The sequence below is a fragment of the Camelina sativa genome, chromosome 2, assembly GCF_030686135.1.
Source record: "Camelina sativa cultivar CO46 ecotype springtype chromosome 2, ASM3068613v1".
Lineage (NCBI taxonomy): Eukaryota > Viridiplantae > Streptophyta > Magnoliopsida > Brassicales > Brassicaceae > Camelina > Camelina sativa.
The window spans coordinates 24,703,987-24,721,140 of NC_141881.1; the positions used below are offsets into that span (position 1 = coordinate 24,703,987).

Sequence of the window (17,154 nt, forward strand, 5' to 3'; positions counted from 1 at the left end):
TCACTTTTGTAAAACTGAAAATTCCTTACTGTACTCGAGACAAGACCTCCGATTCAGGTTTTCAATCAAAAGGAGTACTTGTTCGGAAAGATCGACATGAAGATGAAACTTATCGCAGGAAACTCAGCCGAAACCGTCACTGCTTACTACATATGTAAAATTTCATATGTCTCCGTTCCTTTTAAACTTTGTGGCATCGTTTGTTTAATTTTCGATCTAACATTTAGAATGTCTTTTATAGCTTTCTTCAAAAGGCGAGACATGAGATGAGATCGATTTTAAGTTCTTGGGTAATGTTATCAGACAGCCAGGAATAGCCTTTTCCGACGCAGTTCGTCTGGAGCCCTACTCACCTGTGTTGATCGCGAGGAGTAAGAACGAATAATGACGGAGGTTCACGAAGGTGACAGTGGCAACCATTCCGGAGGATGCGCAATCGCGTTGAAAATAAAAAAGGATAGCCATTATTGGCCAACCATGGTCGCTGACTGCGAGGCATTCTCAGCGAAGTGCGAATCTTGTCAACGTCATGGACCGATGAAACATTTACCTCCCGAACTGCTGAATACCGTCATTGCGCCATATTCCTTCATGCGTTGGGCAATGGATCTCGTCGGGCCATTGCCTCCGTCAAAATCAAAGCGGTACCTTTTGGTCTTGACCGATTATTTCACCAAGTGGGTAGAGGCTGAATCGTTTCACAAGGTGCAATCGCTGGACGTCATCAACTTCATTTGGAAGAACATCATTTGCCGTCACGGGCTCCCATATGAGATCGTCACCGATAATGGAACACAGTTCACCTCGCTCATCACCAGACGTTTTTTAAGCAAATGGGGGTTACGCTTAAGTACCTCGACCCCCCGATATCTTCAGGGGAACGGTCAAGCCGAAGCCACAAATAAGACCATAATAGAAGGGTTGAAGAAACGCCTCGGACGAAGAAAAGGAGCTTGGGCAGATCAACTTGATGGCGTGCTGTGGTCCTACCGGACTACCCCACGGCGAGCTACAGGGCAGTCTCCATTCTCGTTAGCCAATGGTATCAAAGCATTGGCTCCAGCCGAGGCCGGAGTGCCAACGCTTTGCCGTACTATGTTGGTCAATGAATCTAAGCTCAACGACAGCATGATGCTCGATCATATCGATTACGACGAAGAGGTACGCGATCAAGCCCTGGTCCGAATCCAGAACTATCAGAACGCTGCGGCCAAGTACTACAACAAAACTGTCCGGCAACGACGTTTCAACGAGGGTGACCTAGTGCTGCGCAAAGTTTACGAGAACACTTAGGAGATCAACGCCGGAAAACTTGGCACTCGTTGGGAGGGACCATACCTCATTTCCAAAGCAGTTCGCCCTGGAGTTTACAAGCTCTTGACCATGGAGGGCAAGCAGATCAAAAACTCGTGGAACGCGGCTCATCTTAAACGTTATTATTACTAGGTCATTTGACCGATCTCGATTTTGAAAACGTGTGTACTATGAACTACGACTGGCTTGATCCCAATTTTGGGTACGTAGACAGCCCCCGATTTCTTTAATAAGATTTTGTGGGCGCAGGTGGAAAACTAATGAGATTTCTTTTCACTAAAGAGAAAATTTTATTTCGACTTAAGTAAAAATTCAGTTCGGCATCTCGCCACATAAAAGAGAAATCTCTTACTTCGGCATATCGCCAACATAGAGAAACACAACAACAAAAAGCAAGAGAAATTTAAAGACTCCGTCGATGTGGAAAACACCGATCCCGTTGGACGAAATGACAAGTCTTCCGATCACAGGGAGCCGGTGCGAAGTGAGACCTCCACCTGTGATCTCAACCTCCTCGGCGATTCACAAGCGCAGAGCATGAGAGGTCGGATTCCAGTGGTTCTTTGATGATCAGACCTTCGAGATAGGATCGCCAGCTTTGACGCTCCCGCCTTAGTTCCTCTAGCTGACCTGCCTACACCTCCGCACCTCTAGCTTCCATTTCTTCGAGGAACGCGCATGGGCCTTCTATGGTGTTGCTCTCCCTAAAATGGTGGTCCGTAGTTTTCAGATGGAGAATGTACCGTCGTAGCCTCTCTATGCGACTTCTGTAGATCGGAATTTCCACGATATGCAGGTTTTCCAATTCGCCCAGCGGTTCGTAGTCGCCTTCCGGCAGGTCGGGTATTAAGGCTCTGGCGACCTGTCCTTCATATCGGTCACGGTCAGCAAGCAGTCGGGTCATACGCCAGTTCGCCAAATAGAAGCCGTCGGCGATGAGCTCATCAAGAAACGAGATGGTTCCTTCTAGACGGTAGAGCTGGAAGAAAAGATCGTATATCAGACAAAAGGCCTTGATATACGAACTCATCCTTTGACAGCGAGCTCGGTAGATGCGGATCCCTCTCTGTAACGGAACCTCCTCAATATCCACAACAAGCTCACGAGATGGAGACGGGACCGTCTCTTCCAGGGGGATTGCAATATTCGATGCTTCTGGGTCGAATCTGCTGACGCCGGCGGCAGTCAGCTCTCGAGCTTGCCTCAACCATGCATATCGAGTTGTGATAGGCATGCTTTGCAATTTATCTTTCTGAAGTTTGGATTTGAGGTGCTCAGCGAACCTCCTTTCTTCCTATTTATAGGGGGAAAGGGGGAGATAAATGTTGCGTCCCGCAAATCTCGCACCCATCAGATCGTAGGGGGATACGCGCTGCGTCCCAAGACTCTCCCGCCAATCAGATTGCATCGTGAAACCGAGTTCGCATTCAATGATGCGGTTATGCCTCGGGAATGAGCAAAAAAAAAAAAAAAGACTACCATGTCTACTTAGTTTGGAACCGAACTTATCGACATCTTGGCCAGATGATCGACTTGCTACACGCTCCAACGCGAGATAAATCGAACCCAGAGAATTCTTACTGAATTGTTTCGATAACTTTCTAACGAGAGATAAGCCAAACCCAGAGGATTCTTTTGAATTGTTTCGTAAGCTCCAGTCCGGACGGATATAAGCCAAACCCAGAGTCTTAAATTTTGCCTTCCGACTTCCGAACTGGAACAAAGAAGGTGAGCCGAAGTCCTGTACTTCGCCCTTCGCCAAAGCGCATGAACGCTCAGGTTAAATTACCCTCATAAAGATTACTCGATGTAAGCCGGGAGACGTCCCGTCTCATGTAAAATTCTGAATAGAGTAAAAACTTTATTGCAAACATAATTCTTCCAAACGTGACAACATTATTGATATAAAAAAAAGGTTTCAAATCGCCAGTTACATCAGTTATCCAGAGCAAGCCCCGCTGCGATCTTCCGAGTATCTGCTTTAAGACGCTTCAGCATGGGCCATATTAGTTGAAGTCCTGTTTTCTCCCATTCATCAGGACAGGATTCTAGTGACCTGATCTTCTGTTCGGCCTCGTCAAGACGACCGATGGTTCTTTTCCTTTTCGCCTTCAAGGTGGTGATCTCAGCTTCCAGTACGGCTAAAAGGTCGTCAATCTCATTCTTCCTCATGCGATGATAGTAAAGTTTGTGGCATTGCTCCCGGTGCACAGATTCGATCTGCACACAAGATAGTCAATTAGAACTAAAACTTAGACGTAACAAATACGCGCGAAAGTTAAAAGGAGTTACCTGGCGAACAAAGGCGTGAGCTGCAGCGGCCTCTACGTTGTTGGCACGTTTGTTCATATAGAATGGCTTCACTTCGGACGGCATGAATTCGCCGCTCAAGGAGAAACTCGGTTCGCCTGGCGTGGAGTTCACCGAATAATAGCAGTCATTACAATACTCGATCAAGCACGATGGCATATCTCCCACCCTGTCCAGCCCATTTTCAATCCAAAATCTTGGATGGGATTCGAGCAGTTTAAGTTTGAGTAGCAATTCGTTCCGCGACTGTTCTGTCGCAGTCAGCCGAGTACGATATTCGGAGTGGCTTTCTTTGATGCGAGAGAGGAAGGTCTCTAAATCCAACCGCGCTTCCGGCTTAACACGGAACATCAACATCCATGGAGCTCGGATGTTCGGGTAATAGGACATCCCTCTTTCAATGGCTTCTGGGTTCGAGAACGTCGGAACATCATTTCCGACCTCGACTTCGGGATCAACACTGCCTACAAAGCTTGGCATCTTGAATTGCTTTGTTCGACGTAAACTGCGATTAACTGAGAGGCAGGGCTAGCATATTTATACTGGTCCTAGAGGAATGACTTCCAATTGTGGAATTGGAAAACTACCATTTTCATCATTAAGAAAAAAGGAGATATTCCATGCAAGCACAAAAGAGAATTTTCCAAAAAGATAAAGTACTGAGAAACCGACCACAAAACGGGCAATATCATCACGAAGTCTTAAATAAAAAGAAAAGGCAAACATAAAAAGTTCATTAAAGTCGCAGCCAAGGAACAGCGGTAAGAGTTCTGGAGGATCAGTCAGATCGGCTTGGAAGATCTCGGCATTGGAACCATCTAGGTGTCAAACGGAGTCCGGAGCCGTGGTCCTGGGGTGGAGAAGTCCGAAGCCGATCTGGTCTGGAGACATGGTGAGATCGCCCTCTTCTAGCTCCAAGATGTCCAGTGCGTCCACCTCACCCCATGCTTTCTCTCGCTTCTCCTTGATCTCAGTAATCAGGTTGTCAGGAATAGACGCTCCATTCTTCAAGAGGTACCCCACAGCCTGTTCAATCCTGTATGCCTGATTGAGGATGTCTTCTTTCGGTTGGGCTATGTTCTCCTGCTCGACCAGATAAGCCTTTACCTTGTCAAGACGGCGCTGCGCCTTCTTCATGGTACCCTCGACTTTGGCCTGACGGTCTAGGTGTAATCGTTTCATTTCTGATTCAAACCTTGTTCCCAGATCATCGAGCTCTTTTCCCAACTCGGACTTCTCCTCCTCCAAATAATTTTTCCGTGACTCCAGCTCGGCAATTTTTGCTTCCAGGTGCTTGCTGCTTTCTTCCTTATTCGTAAGTAGGCCCTTCAATTCCTTGATTATGCCGTCTTTCGACTTGTCCGCTTCCTGGAGGTTGTCTAGGCATTCCTTCATTTTGTCGAATTTGAACTCCGAGGACGCAATTGATTTAACTCGCCTATCGTACATAAGAGTGAGTGCACTGGCATAGGCGGTGGTCTGCATGTTAAACAAAGTAAGGTGGAGAGAAGTAAGGAAAACGATATGAAATTGCGAGTTAGGATAAAGGGGGATGCGACTTGAACCTGAAGAGCAGACTGGACAACTCTGAGGAATATCCAGAAATTCCAGCTTGTCGACCGGCGGCAATATGACTAAGGATACCTTCAAATGCCTGCAAAAATCCCCAGCAGCCGCCTGATTGCAAATGAGAGGACCGTCCCCGAAATAATCAAAGGTGAATTGGTCCGATCGATCATTCTCTCGCTCGACTCGGAAGCGGTCATAGGACTAGAGTCCGGCTTCTTCCGCGGAACGCTTCCGGCCTGTTGCTTGGTCGGAACTTTTTCCCTTGCCTTTATCCTTGCCGTCTTTTTTGGAATTTTCTTTCTGGAACCGCTACTCGGTTCTGGGGCTAGTTGCTCTGGAATAACGGACTCGACCGGTGGAGGCGGAAGTGAGTCGTTGGGAGCTGCATTTTTGTGGCCGAGATCAGGGGCGATCAAGCTATCGTCGTGGCCCTCAATGTCGACGAACTCGTTTCCCGTTTACTCAGACTCAAGATCAATGACCGTTCCGAGTTCGAAGTTATGGATCAAAGCATACCGGCTTCGACAATTGTGGTTGCCGGGATTTTGGAAGATTGACCTAGTGAACTCGCGAAACTCGAAAATTTGGTTTTTGCCTTGCCCATTGCTTCCTCAACACGACGTCGGGTAATACAATCCCAGCTACGATCAACTCCTGCAAAAAGTGCGTCCCTGACTTTTGGGAATTCGGGAGCTGATGTCCGAGTTGAAGAAGGGCGAGCTGCAAAAAACATTAAAAATTAAGATCATGTCAGAAAACGAGTGTCCGATTCAACAAAACAAGGAACAAGATGATACCGGGAGAGTTGTTCCACACTCTTCGCCGACCGCATCTCGGATTTTCAAAAGATCGATCGTTAACTCGGACAAAGAAGTAGCGAGCTCTCAACTTCTTGAAATTGCTAACTTTCTCCCGAGAAGGAAATTATGAGCTGGTTTCGTATTGACCATCCATGACGAGCTTCCTTGAGAATTTTTAAAATTCGTTAACTGCTCGAAGCATTCAACTCCGAGGTAAACTCCAGCCTCGGCTGAAATAGTAAGAGCGGCGTCGAAGTTGTAGATACTTCCTGGTGAGAGCTGACATATCGGGATCTGGCGACAATGAGTATATCGGGTAAGCAGGCTAGGAAGAGGAAACCACAATCGGCATTTGGAGAAGAAACCCTCATATAAGCAGATAAACCCTAGGGGCGGGTTCCATGGATGATGGTGCTCTCCGGAAATAATGATGTAGACACCGCAATCTCGTAAACCGCACGAGTTCAGCATTGTGCGAATGGTTTTGATATTGCTGGTCGTCTTCTCGCCTCCAATCCGACCTCGGTGATCTAGGCGAGGAAGGATGTCCTCAATCATGACCCCATCTGAAGCGAGTCGAGCTTCCTCTTCATTCAAATTGTTCGATGGGAGATCGGAAACCGATGCAGCGTTGCCATGATTCCCGCGATTCTCCTCATTGATTAAAGAAGGAACCTTCAGGGTTGGAATTTCATCTAACCTGAGTCTTGAGGAACATTCGGCATTCTCTTCAGATCTTTTGAGCACCTCGCCTCGGTTCGATCTGGTGGTGCTGGGAAGTTTTCTGTTGGAATTTTTGCGGATCAATGGATCGCTTTCCATGCTAGACGAGGATACCATGGCCGAAGTGTAGTATATCGCAGATCGCCGAAGAGTGTGGAAGAAAGTTCACGAAAATAATAATAAAATAAATAAAACGAGGAGAGAGAATAGAGTGAGTACCTTCGATGATTTGGCGAAAAGTAAAAATGAATAGCGGAGTCAGGTATTTATAGAAGCATGTGGGCGGCAACCCTACGTGGAGTCATAATGACATACTCCACCCTACGCGACGTTTCAGCTTCCGAGCTGACAGAAGCGATGCGTCCGACACATGTCGTCCTACTAATGGGTGGCGTAGCGGCGCGACGATCTGGGTGATTAGATTCGGTTTTCCTTACGGATTAAATTGGATATTCTCTTCCTATAGTTCGAACATTCGAATTAACATATGAATGTACCAAACTGGGGGGGACTAATTGTTGGTGCGGGAATTGGCGCTCCCAACATACCGATCCAAACCCGATTAAGGAAACCGGTTATCTAAACCGGGAGTTCGACCCTGAGGAGGATTCAACTTTCGAGTGAAGGCCCAATAGCACCGAGAAGCCCAGTTCCGAAATGACGAACCGACCCCCCAGCTCGCCCAGCGGCTGACCTAGGAAGAAACGAGAAAATTTCCTAATCAGCTCTGTCATGATTTGGAAAGTGGATATATTCTTTAGATCTAAGAAAACCTATAAATAGAGGGGAATTCCTTCATTGTAAATCATCCTGCATTTAATACAAAACCCTAGTTCTTCTTTGTTCTTGAGCAAAACCTAACTTGTTTTCCAAGAAATTTCAATTTCCTTTTACTTACTTGCTTTGATCGGATTTCTTAGAGAGAAAGTGTTACTGAATTTGTTTCCCCATTCAAACAAATTTATTGTGTGAAACTTAATTTCTACACAGCTCTTGCTCTTGCTTGTTTTTTGTAATAACAAAATGTGATCGTACTAAATATGATACTAGTTACAAAGCCGAGTGCAACAACACTCAGAATTATAACTAGTTTAGTGTGTGCCTTATCCTTCTCTAAAAAAATAAGAAAAAATAAATAAACTGGATAGCTTTAATTATATATTTTTACGCACAAATTATAATGCATCCTTTAAATACTAGGCCAGAAAGAATCCTTTAAAGCTAAAATTTAATTATTTTATTTTACTTTAAATTGCACAAAAGTTTGAATTTTAAGATGTCAGGATACAATTCAGAATCTCTGACACTAAATAAGTTGGATTAAGGTGCCCAAGTATTACATATAGTTTACACTCAACCAATGGTGATGCTCTAAGGCGTTATTTATTTTGTTGGTTCGCTTCAATTAGGGATTTTGAAACCCTAGTCGATATCGAGATCCGACCTTGCTCATCTCTGAGGTAAATTTCTCGATCTGTTTCTTCGGAACGATTACGGCCGTGTCCCTCTCTCTCTCTCTCTCTCTGAAGCGTATCTGCTGGGTTTGATTTTCGTTCTAGATTAAAAAAAGACCTTACTGCGATTTGCTTTCCCAATTTTTTGGATTTTCTCGTTTTAGGTTTTTTTTTCTTCTAGATACGATGAAATATCCTACGCGGGAGCAGGGTAGGGCTGTAACATCGGTGTTTTGGGACATCAATCTGTGTCCGGTTCCCTCTGGCTTTGATCCTAGTCGGGTCCGTCCCTGTATTAAACAGTATTTGGAGAATCGTGGTTACTCTCATCTTGTCAACATCACCGCTGTTGGCGTACTAGTAGACGTCCCCGCTCGCGTCCTTAGAAGTGTCTTTTCCAGTGGAATCTCTCTCATTAACGTCCCCTACGGTGACACTAGCGGGGTTGTTTGTGCGTTTGCCGAGAATAATCCACCTTCTGAAGCTAATATAATGGTCATATCCGATCCGAATATCTTCACTGGTGTTTCGGACTACATAGGTTATACGGGACACCACCTTCTTGAGCCATGTCCCTATGATTCTCTTCAAAGCCTTCTTGAGAAAGATTCAGGGGCACCTGATGAGGAAACAGTTGAATCTGCCTTGTGGGATTGCCTTGTCTGCCGGCGTGATCCTCCTAGCCATGTCTTTGAGGATCTCATCACGCATCTCCGTGGTGAAGAACATGAAGAGTTATTTCGAAAACGGTTCACGCTTGATAACGGTGATGATGTAGACTTCGCTCCCCCAGCTGTTTCTCGACGGGATCCTTTCATGACGTGGGACTGGTGTCCTCTGTTATCAGGACCAAGGGTGACAAAGCAGGAGGCTGCAACATTTGTCTTTTGGGACATCAATACGTATCCTGTTTCCTGTTGCTCTGATGTTCCTCTGGTTGCTCCGTGCATTAAACGGTTTTTGGCGGTAGAAGGCTACTTTGGTCCTTGCGTCATCGTTGCCGCTGGCCTGTTAACATCCTGAGGGCACTCTCTTCCTGCGGAATCACTCTCACCAATCTCCCCTACGCTTTTTCCTCAGACATTGTGCGTCTCCTTTTTGAATTCGTCCACACCCATAAAGTTGCAGCTAATTTTATGGTCATATCCGTTGCAAAAATCCACGAGGTTTATGATCGATACCTAAAATTGTGGGAATACAACCTTCTTCCGCCGTTTCCATATGCTTCTCTCCAAAGCTTTCTTCCGGCAGATCCAGAAAGGGCACTTGAGGAGTATACGTGCAGCAGTGAAACTGGGGAATCTTCCTACTGGTTTTGCTCACTTTGCTACCCTGCTCTGCCTTACAAAGGCTTTGATAATTTCGCCACGCATATCTCTAGTGCTCAACATCGATCCCAGTTGTTGGACCCGTTGCCTATAAGTGAGTGTGATGAGAAAAGCAAGGAGGCTGTAACTTATGTCTTTTGGGACATCATCGCGTGTCCGTTACCCCCCTTCCTTTGATCCTCGTCTGGTCGGTCCGAGCATCAAAGCCTTTTTGGAGAGAAGTGGCTACTCTGGTACTGTCAAGATCACTGCCGTGGGAGCACTAACAGACGTCCCTCATGACATCTTGAGAGGACTCTTTTACGGTGGAATCTCTCTTGAGAGCAACTCCGGTTGCAATACCATTGCGCTTTGGCTTACTGACTATGCCCTTGGCAATCCATCTCCAGCTAATTTTATGGTCATATGCGATCCGGGAAAAGTCAAGACTAGTTTTCGCTTCCTAAGTATGGAGGGGAAATCCAACCTACTTCAATATGATTCCGTTGAAAGCTTTCTTCCGACAGTGTTTCTTGATGAGGGGGATAAGCGCAAGCGCAAGCGCAGTGAAATGGGTGAATATGCCGGCTGTGTTTGCTCAGATTGCTGCCCTGGCGATGTTGAGGAAGACTTTGAAAAATTCTCCACGCATCTCTCTAGTAGAGCTCATAAACGGAGGATGTTGGACTTTTTGCCTTACAATGCTCGGTTTTCTCGTCAGGAGGATGCTTCCTACCATGGTGGCCACGATTCTAACATTGTAGGGAAAGTACACGTGAACAAGAACACCAGGAACAAGAAGATGAAGAAGAACATGAACATTAAGAAGAAGAACATACACATGAACATGAACATGAAGAAGATGAAGAAGAACATGAAGATGAAGATGAAGAAGAAGAAGAAGAACATGATCATGAAGAAGAAGAAGAAGGCCCTTGGTGTTGGTTATTTTCTGAGGCCTACGGCATGTTGAATGGTTTGTTCTACCTCTAGGCTACGTGTGCTTATTTGTCTAGTCTCGTTTTTTATTATTATTAATAATTATACTTCTTAGCTTCACTATGTGGTGTGTATTCGGAAAATGATGGGTTAACTTGATACTATTTATGCTTAATTTCAAGTCACGTTTTTTTTTTAAAGATTAAGTATACTTGTTAAATGCACTCTATTCGTGTGAATGGAGATCGAACATAGTAACCCCGGTTTTGGGTGATAAATTAAAGATTTATGAGATGGAAGAAGTATCATCATTGTAATGCCGACTTATATAGACAAAATAGTAAAAAAAAAAAATAACATGTGTAATAATAATAGCATCATGGTGTTGAAAAAATTTGGTTTGCTTATTATTATCTATCCCTTGTTTCCCGTGCGAGAACAACAAACAAACCATTAGGAATAAAGATCATGCGGCTTTTATCACGTCAAACCTTAAAAACATCTTGGGTCTTGCTTGTGCTGCCGACCATAAATTAATTTGCTGCATCTCCAAACAATGATGGACAGTGTAATACTACTACTATATAAGGGCAAGCCCATCAAAGGATTTAACAAGTATCTTACAAGTTTGCTAATAATAAAACAGAATAAATATAATGCAAAAAGCTTAATTTTACTAAGCATCGATCGTTATATAAGATGTTTTAGATTCATTTAGAAACCCATGTGTGTCAACTTTTGATTGGCTGGTAGAAAAAATATATATATATTTTTCTCTCTGTCGTCTCTCTCGTCCTCTCTCTTTCTCGTCTCTCTTTTTTTTTGTTAAATTAATTGTGAAAGCAGTTGATTCTGAATTTTTGTACCACCTCAAAGAAAAAATAAAAAACAGAGAATAGTCTCTCTTTCGTCTCTCAGATTGATCGATGGCAAAAGCTTTGGAGAAGAAGCGAAGAATTGAGAGGTGAAATAATCGAAAAAGCTGGGTAATGATTTCTTTGATTTCACTTCTAGATCGACATGAATTCGAGTTTTATGTGAGAAGAAATTAGGGTTCTACAAATTGGAATTAATGCTAGTAAAATTTATGACGATAGTTGTTTGGGAATTTGAAATTGATCTGTTTGTTTGAATACTTTGCATTGAATACTTTGTTTGATGATAAGAAACCTTGTTTCTGATTTAGAATAAGAATCTGATTCTTTTGTAAGTGTTTGATGAATGTTAATATATGTGTGTTGATGTGAAATCAATACTTAATTGTGGTCTCCTCCGTTCTTGTGTATATCCTTTACCAGGTTGGTTCAGGCTCAATGTCAAGAACTTTGCTACTACTAGTGAGCGTTCGTTTAGCAATTATGCACCTCAAGTTGATCAGACCAAAGACAATCTTGTTTCTGACATATTGATTGATTATTTTGGTTCTCACTTGTTCTCAAAGTCTGAGATTGTTAGGTTGGCTAGTCTTTTTGTTTCCGTTGAAAGTATGAACAATACTTGATTGCAGCAAAACAATACTTGATGCTTGAAAGTATGTTAATATAATCCCTCCCTCATTTTTTCCATTTGATTGCAGCAGAACAATACTTGATGCTTGAAAGTGTTTTTTGTATCGTTCTTGGTCTTGACAGGTAAGGTAAAATTTCCTCAAAATGTTTGAGATTAGTCATTTTTTCCTTGAGCAACAGGTCAAGGCCTTTCCAAGTATAAAACATATGCAAGATCACCCTACTGAAACAGCTAAGAACTTTATGATTGATGGGCATTGCGGTTCTGTTTCTTTCCTCTGTTTTTGGTTGTGTTTGAGACTTCAAATCTACATGATGTGAATAGGCTCAATTCTCCCAAGTGAGGCCAGTTGCAATGCCACCATCTGTTGGTTCCTGCATGCCAATGTATCCTCGGGTGGTCCTGGTATTGGACAACAAATGTTCTATGGTCAGGCCCCTCTTAACATGATTCCTCCCCAAGTAATTCATCATGTTTGCTCTACTTTAAGTAGCTGTGTGCAATTTTGCACAAAGATATTTGGTTTATGGGACTTTAAAGTAATGTAGTGGTCACAGCTCACCATATATGTAGCTACTTTTCCATAAACTAATGAAGATCTTTGATGCTGCGGAAAATTCATTTGAGCTCTCTATGATCGCATTGGAGCTTATGTGAAGAACAAGAAAAATCAGAATCAGGCAAACAAATCTCTTTTAATCAAGAACAAAAAATTTATTTAAAAACTCCAAATTTAACAACCTTCAATGGACTCATGAAATAATAAAGTTTCTTAATAAGTTCTTAATTTTACTTTTTTCTAAAATTTAGAATAAAATATGTTTTAACAAACTTTGGTTAAAACCTTTGATGGCAATGCCCTAATATACTAGGAATTGAGTTAATTGATGTTGCTTAAACAAATCATTTACTGACGCGTACTTTCATTTGAATTTTTTAATATCAAAATACGGATGCTCTGTATTAGACGTAATGAAAAACACCGGGATTTACTGTCTCTGTTTGTTTGTTATATATCTGATCAAGAGTTCCCTGCCACGTTTTGGGGGTAATCCTTGCGGCATCTCAAACACGTTTTCATGCCTTGTGACCTTATGAACTATTTCTGGAACGGCATCGACTTCAATAAAAAAAGGATTTACCTACCCTTAACCCGTTATATCTCTTTTTATTTTTTTTATACAATTCTAAGATTAGTTTTTTTAGGTTTATTGATGTTAGACGTTTCTAAGATTTACTAACGACTAATCAGACACTACAAGTCTACAATACAACTTCAGATACTTATAGAAGTTTTGGGATCGGTGTTTCGTGTTTGCATGTGTCAATCTTCTTATCACCCACCTATTACACAGATTAACATGATGCCCCATCATATATAGATCATAATGCACAAGTGTGTAGTAATCCCAAAACAACCAATTACGTGTGATACATCTACTTGGCAAAGTAATTGAAAACAACTAGTATAATGAACAAGAACAGCATGATGTGAGGATGTGAGATATTTTTATATATAGCTGGAAGCGGCGAATAAAAAGAGATTAAATGTGGGCATCTTCTTTTTTCGGTTTTTGATCAAATATGGACATGTTCTTGAGTTCTTGTGCCATTCTAACATAAACAAACTTCCGAATTTTCACAAAAACAGATCCACACATGACACACCCATGTGGACGTGGTTCTACCCTAAGAGTTTTTTTTTTTTTTTAATGTTGTTCTAATATATTAACACTAGTAGTACTTCATACTTCTAAGTTGACCAAATAGGCAAATAATATAGTCTCCCATCAAGTTTACTACGAAAATTTTATATGAATAATCTAAATTTGGACTGTTGGTTGACAATAAACAATGATACTTGAATGATGAGCTAAATCAAATGCGCCTTTTTTTAAACACTCAATTGATTAACTAAACCCGCCGATTGATACGTTAGATTAGTTGAACCTCATTATTTATTAGCGTTAATAACACTATACCAAAACATATATAAATTTTGCTCAATCAAATCTACCCAGAGATTCTATATATCTTTATCATAATAATTTAAGTGAAAATGTAAGAGTGGTGGAAATGTTTTAAAATTACTCGTAATTTCTTGATCGAATCTTATGTGAGCAGTATGGGAGATATTGGTTCACATGGAAAATAAAACGACAGCTGATTAAGCTCACACATCTCAAACAAAATAAAAAGAATTAAAAGAACATGTCACTAACAATTATTATCAAACTAACATGTCCCTAACAATTATTATCAGACTACTCATAACATTTGCTATCAGTATATATCTACTAAGATTTCATTTTTTTCTTTCTTCAAAACTGTTTTGTATTTTTTGGTCAACTAACTGTTTTTATTGCATAAAATAAAACTAGTTCTATCATTGTTTGGAACAATTTTGAGGATATATAAAACAATTCAGTTAAGAAGTGTTGTTCGTATGAGATCGTCGCCAGTGTTGAATTTATGGTGACCACACATAAGTGGCTCAGCCGTTGTAGAGTGAACTTAACTCCTTTTTATTTGGTGTTTTGAGTTAGATTCTTTCTTTGCTATAAGCATTTCTCATCCTATAAAAATTCTATCATTTAAATTACAAATGAACAATGCGATTGACTAAGATGCCGAAGATATGAGAGGAAGATGATAATGGTGAATCGTGAATATGTTAAGAAGCTTATGATTTTCTCTCTTTCTTTTTTTTTTTTCTTGAAAATTTCGCTAATTGCAAATTAGATGTCACTACTGTTCAGTGCAGTGTTTCCTATAACTAAAGAAAAGCAAGATATAGTTTCATGTTTTTTTTCTCCTTTCATGTTCACTTATTGCTTGTCCAATTTTCTAGGAACACTAAGAGCATCATTACTCAAGTAACAGCTGAACATTTCTTAAAAAGATAAAAAAAATTATTTTTTTATTAATTATTATTATTTATTATTTTCTAATTTCTGTTCCATTGAACAAGTGACACATGTCTTGTTTGGTCTGAGAATCGTTTCTCAAGTGACTCTGGGAAGAAACGGTTTCCTTCTTTTTTCTCTTCTCTCTCTTCCTTTTATTATTTTTTTAATGAGAGTATTTGAGAGAGTATCGGCCAGTAAGGATGGTCTAAGAGCATCATTTGCGACCGTTGTCTTCCCCGTTTCTCAAAATATATATATATATATATATATTTTATTGTGTAATCTAATAGAAAAGTGACATGTGTTTAAGTTGAGAATCGTTTCTACCGGGAGGATTTTGAGAACTGTCTTTGTGTTTTTCTCTCCTTCTTATATTATTTTATTAATTTTGAATAAAACAATTTAGTTGAGCAACGACCGTTAATAATAGTCTAAGATTCCTTCTTTCCTTTATGAATAGAAAAAGTAGTGATAACCTGTCCGGCAATACTTTGGTGTATTTTGTTTGAATACTTTGACTGAGACCTCTATAATAGAAAAGAGTCTCTAGGTATGCATAATATTTAAAATCGGTTAGTTAAGCTATAGTGTAAGATGGAGTATGTAAAGTTTAAATCCGGTTTTAAGAAAAAATTCAAATATTATCAAATATACATTATTTTTTTTTGTCAAACCATATATTTTTTATTTAAACAAATAAGAAACAAATACACACACTTGGAAAACAATCTCCAAAATTAAAGACAATACAAAAGACGACAATACAAAAGAAGGTATTTCCCAATGCCATAAAAGAAAAGATAAAGTTCATCAATTTAATATCCAAGAGAGCTATGAACCAATGGCTTGGAAGTCCAATGGCACTTGTGAGGTCATGGTGAATCGAGGGGTCATCCTCCAAAGTTTTGAAGGACAAAAGCTTGGTCACGGTCATAGGACATGGTGACATTGAGAAAATAATCGATGCTTTGGTTTTTGCTAGAGTAAAGTTCACTACCCAAAGTAGCAAGCAAGCAAGGATCTGAGTGACTATGTTATTGTAGTCTCTGGAGGGTTGCTTTGAAACCCAAAGCATAAAGATTAGATCAAATCGATAAAACGCAATAATAAGAACTCCTTGGTATTCGATCCGGCTGATGGGAGTGGTTGGATAAAGATGTTTGATATCATCAAATGAATAGCTTGGATGATAATCATCATTGAACATAACTAATTCAAGACTATGTTTACCACTTTGGCTATAACGATTCAGAATAATTATACCATAAATCTGCAGGATTAAATAATCATGCCGCAAGTCCCTAAGATATACTAAAGCTACGGTTCTTTCATGATAAATGGATACACAAAGCAGCATTGGTGAAACCTTTCTCCAATGGAGTCTTCGTCCATTGAGAAGAGAAAGTCGACGCAGAGCTTGGCTTTGGCAGAGCATAAACATTGAATTAATGGACCTGTGATTTGTCATTTAAGAAATTAGGCAAAAGTTTATGGACTTGGGCCTTTGGAAAATTGATGGACCGATACATGAAGCTAGGTCCACTAGGAAAACTCCTAGTTTCACTGTCGGAGGCCAGGGGAGCGGCTGACCGAAAGTTGCAGAAAGATTTTCGGTGAAGGGTATGTTTTCGGTGAGTAGAAGAGCGATAGGAAATAACGGGGTCTTGGCTTGGTTCGAGGTTGGAAACTAAGTCCACCGGGGAAAACCCTAGTTTCACAAACACTTGTCAAATTAAGAATTGAATGTAATGACTGCCCGAGATTGATAGAGAAATTGATGGTTATCATCCCCAGTACGGCAAATATCTGGAGGAGCAGACGGTGGCTGTGAATTGAATCAAAATCAGAAACTAAGTCTAGTTTTTCAAACAATTGCCAAGATGAGGAAAAGTGCAGCGGCTACCCAAGTTATGTAGAGAGATTTGTTGGCAAAAGAGCATCTCTGGTGAGTGAACAGTCGGCGGGAGCATGGTCATGGTCTGATTCGGGAACAAAGGCCAAGAGAATTTGAAAAAGGTTAAACAAAGAGAAAACTGGAGACGAAGAAAAACTGAATTATTGGAATCCCGACATCAGTGAACAGTAGCACCACCGATGTCGGAAATTTTGGTTAGAAAAAGGTTTTCAAAAATCGTGCCTGGAGCTTTTTTTTCTTCTATATGCTTATCAAATATATGTTACTTATTTTCACATATTTACGCGGATCTTAACCTAATCTAGTTAACAATTTGTTAATTATCGACTGTTCCTACATATCACATAGATCATCAATTCATCATCTAGTTCTACTAATTAAGTGACCAAGATAATTTGCAAGTGT

The 17,154-nt window shown here is 41.1% G+C and overlaps 1 protein-coding gene, 1 long non-coding RNA gene and 1 pseudogene across 7 annotated transcripts; 2 read left to right on the forward strand and 1 right to left on the reverse strand.

The window, feature by feature from the left end:
* Positions 1–4,449: 4,449 nt before the first annotated feature.
* Positions 4,450–6,833, reverse strand: LOC147949167 (meiosis-specific protein ASY2-like). Its single transcript, XM_087470291.1, has 4 exons — positions 6,083–6,833; positions 5,710–5,913; positions 5,279–5,575; positions 4,450–5,189 (listed from the first exon to the last, which is right to left on the reverse strand). Exons 1-4 carry the CDS (start codon positions 6,831–6,833, stop codon positions 4,450–4,452), a joined length of 1,992 nt encoding a protein of 663 aa, XP_087326417.1.
* A 1,215-nt stretch (positions 6,834–8,048) lies between these two features.
* On the forward strand, positions 8,049–10,616 carry LOC104731996 (uncharacterized; annotated as a pseudogene). Its single transcript, XR_015582411.1, has 2 exons — positions 8,049–8,176; positions 8,335–10,616. The product of XR_015582411.1 is annotated as an uncharacterized LOC104731996 (transcript).
* Positions 10,617–11,053: 437 nt separating this feature from the next.
* On the forward strand, positions 11,054–12,542 carry LOC104732001 (uncharacterized). 5 transcript variants are annotated; one of them, XR_002035377.2, is made up of 3 exons: positions 11,054–11,402; positions 11,715–11,947; positions 12,048–12,542. It is a non-coding gene; the product is annotated as an uncharacterized LOC104732001 (long non-coding RNA). The 5 variants fall into 5 exon arrangements; XR_015582494.1 differs by having other exon boundaries at positions 11,206–11,402; positions 11,715–11,871; positions 11,993–12,542; XR_002035378.2 differs by having other exon boundaries at positions 11,206–11,402; positions 11,715–11,871; positions 11,996–12,542.
* The last annotated feature ends 4,612 nt before the right edge of the window (positions 12,543–17,154 follow it).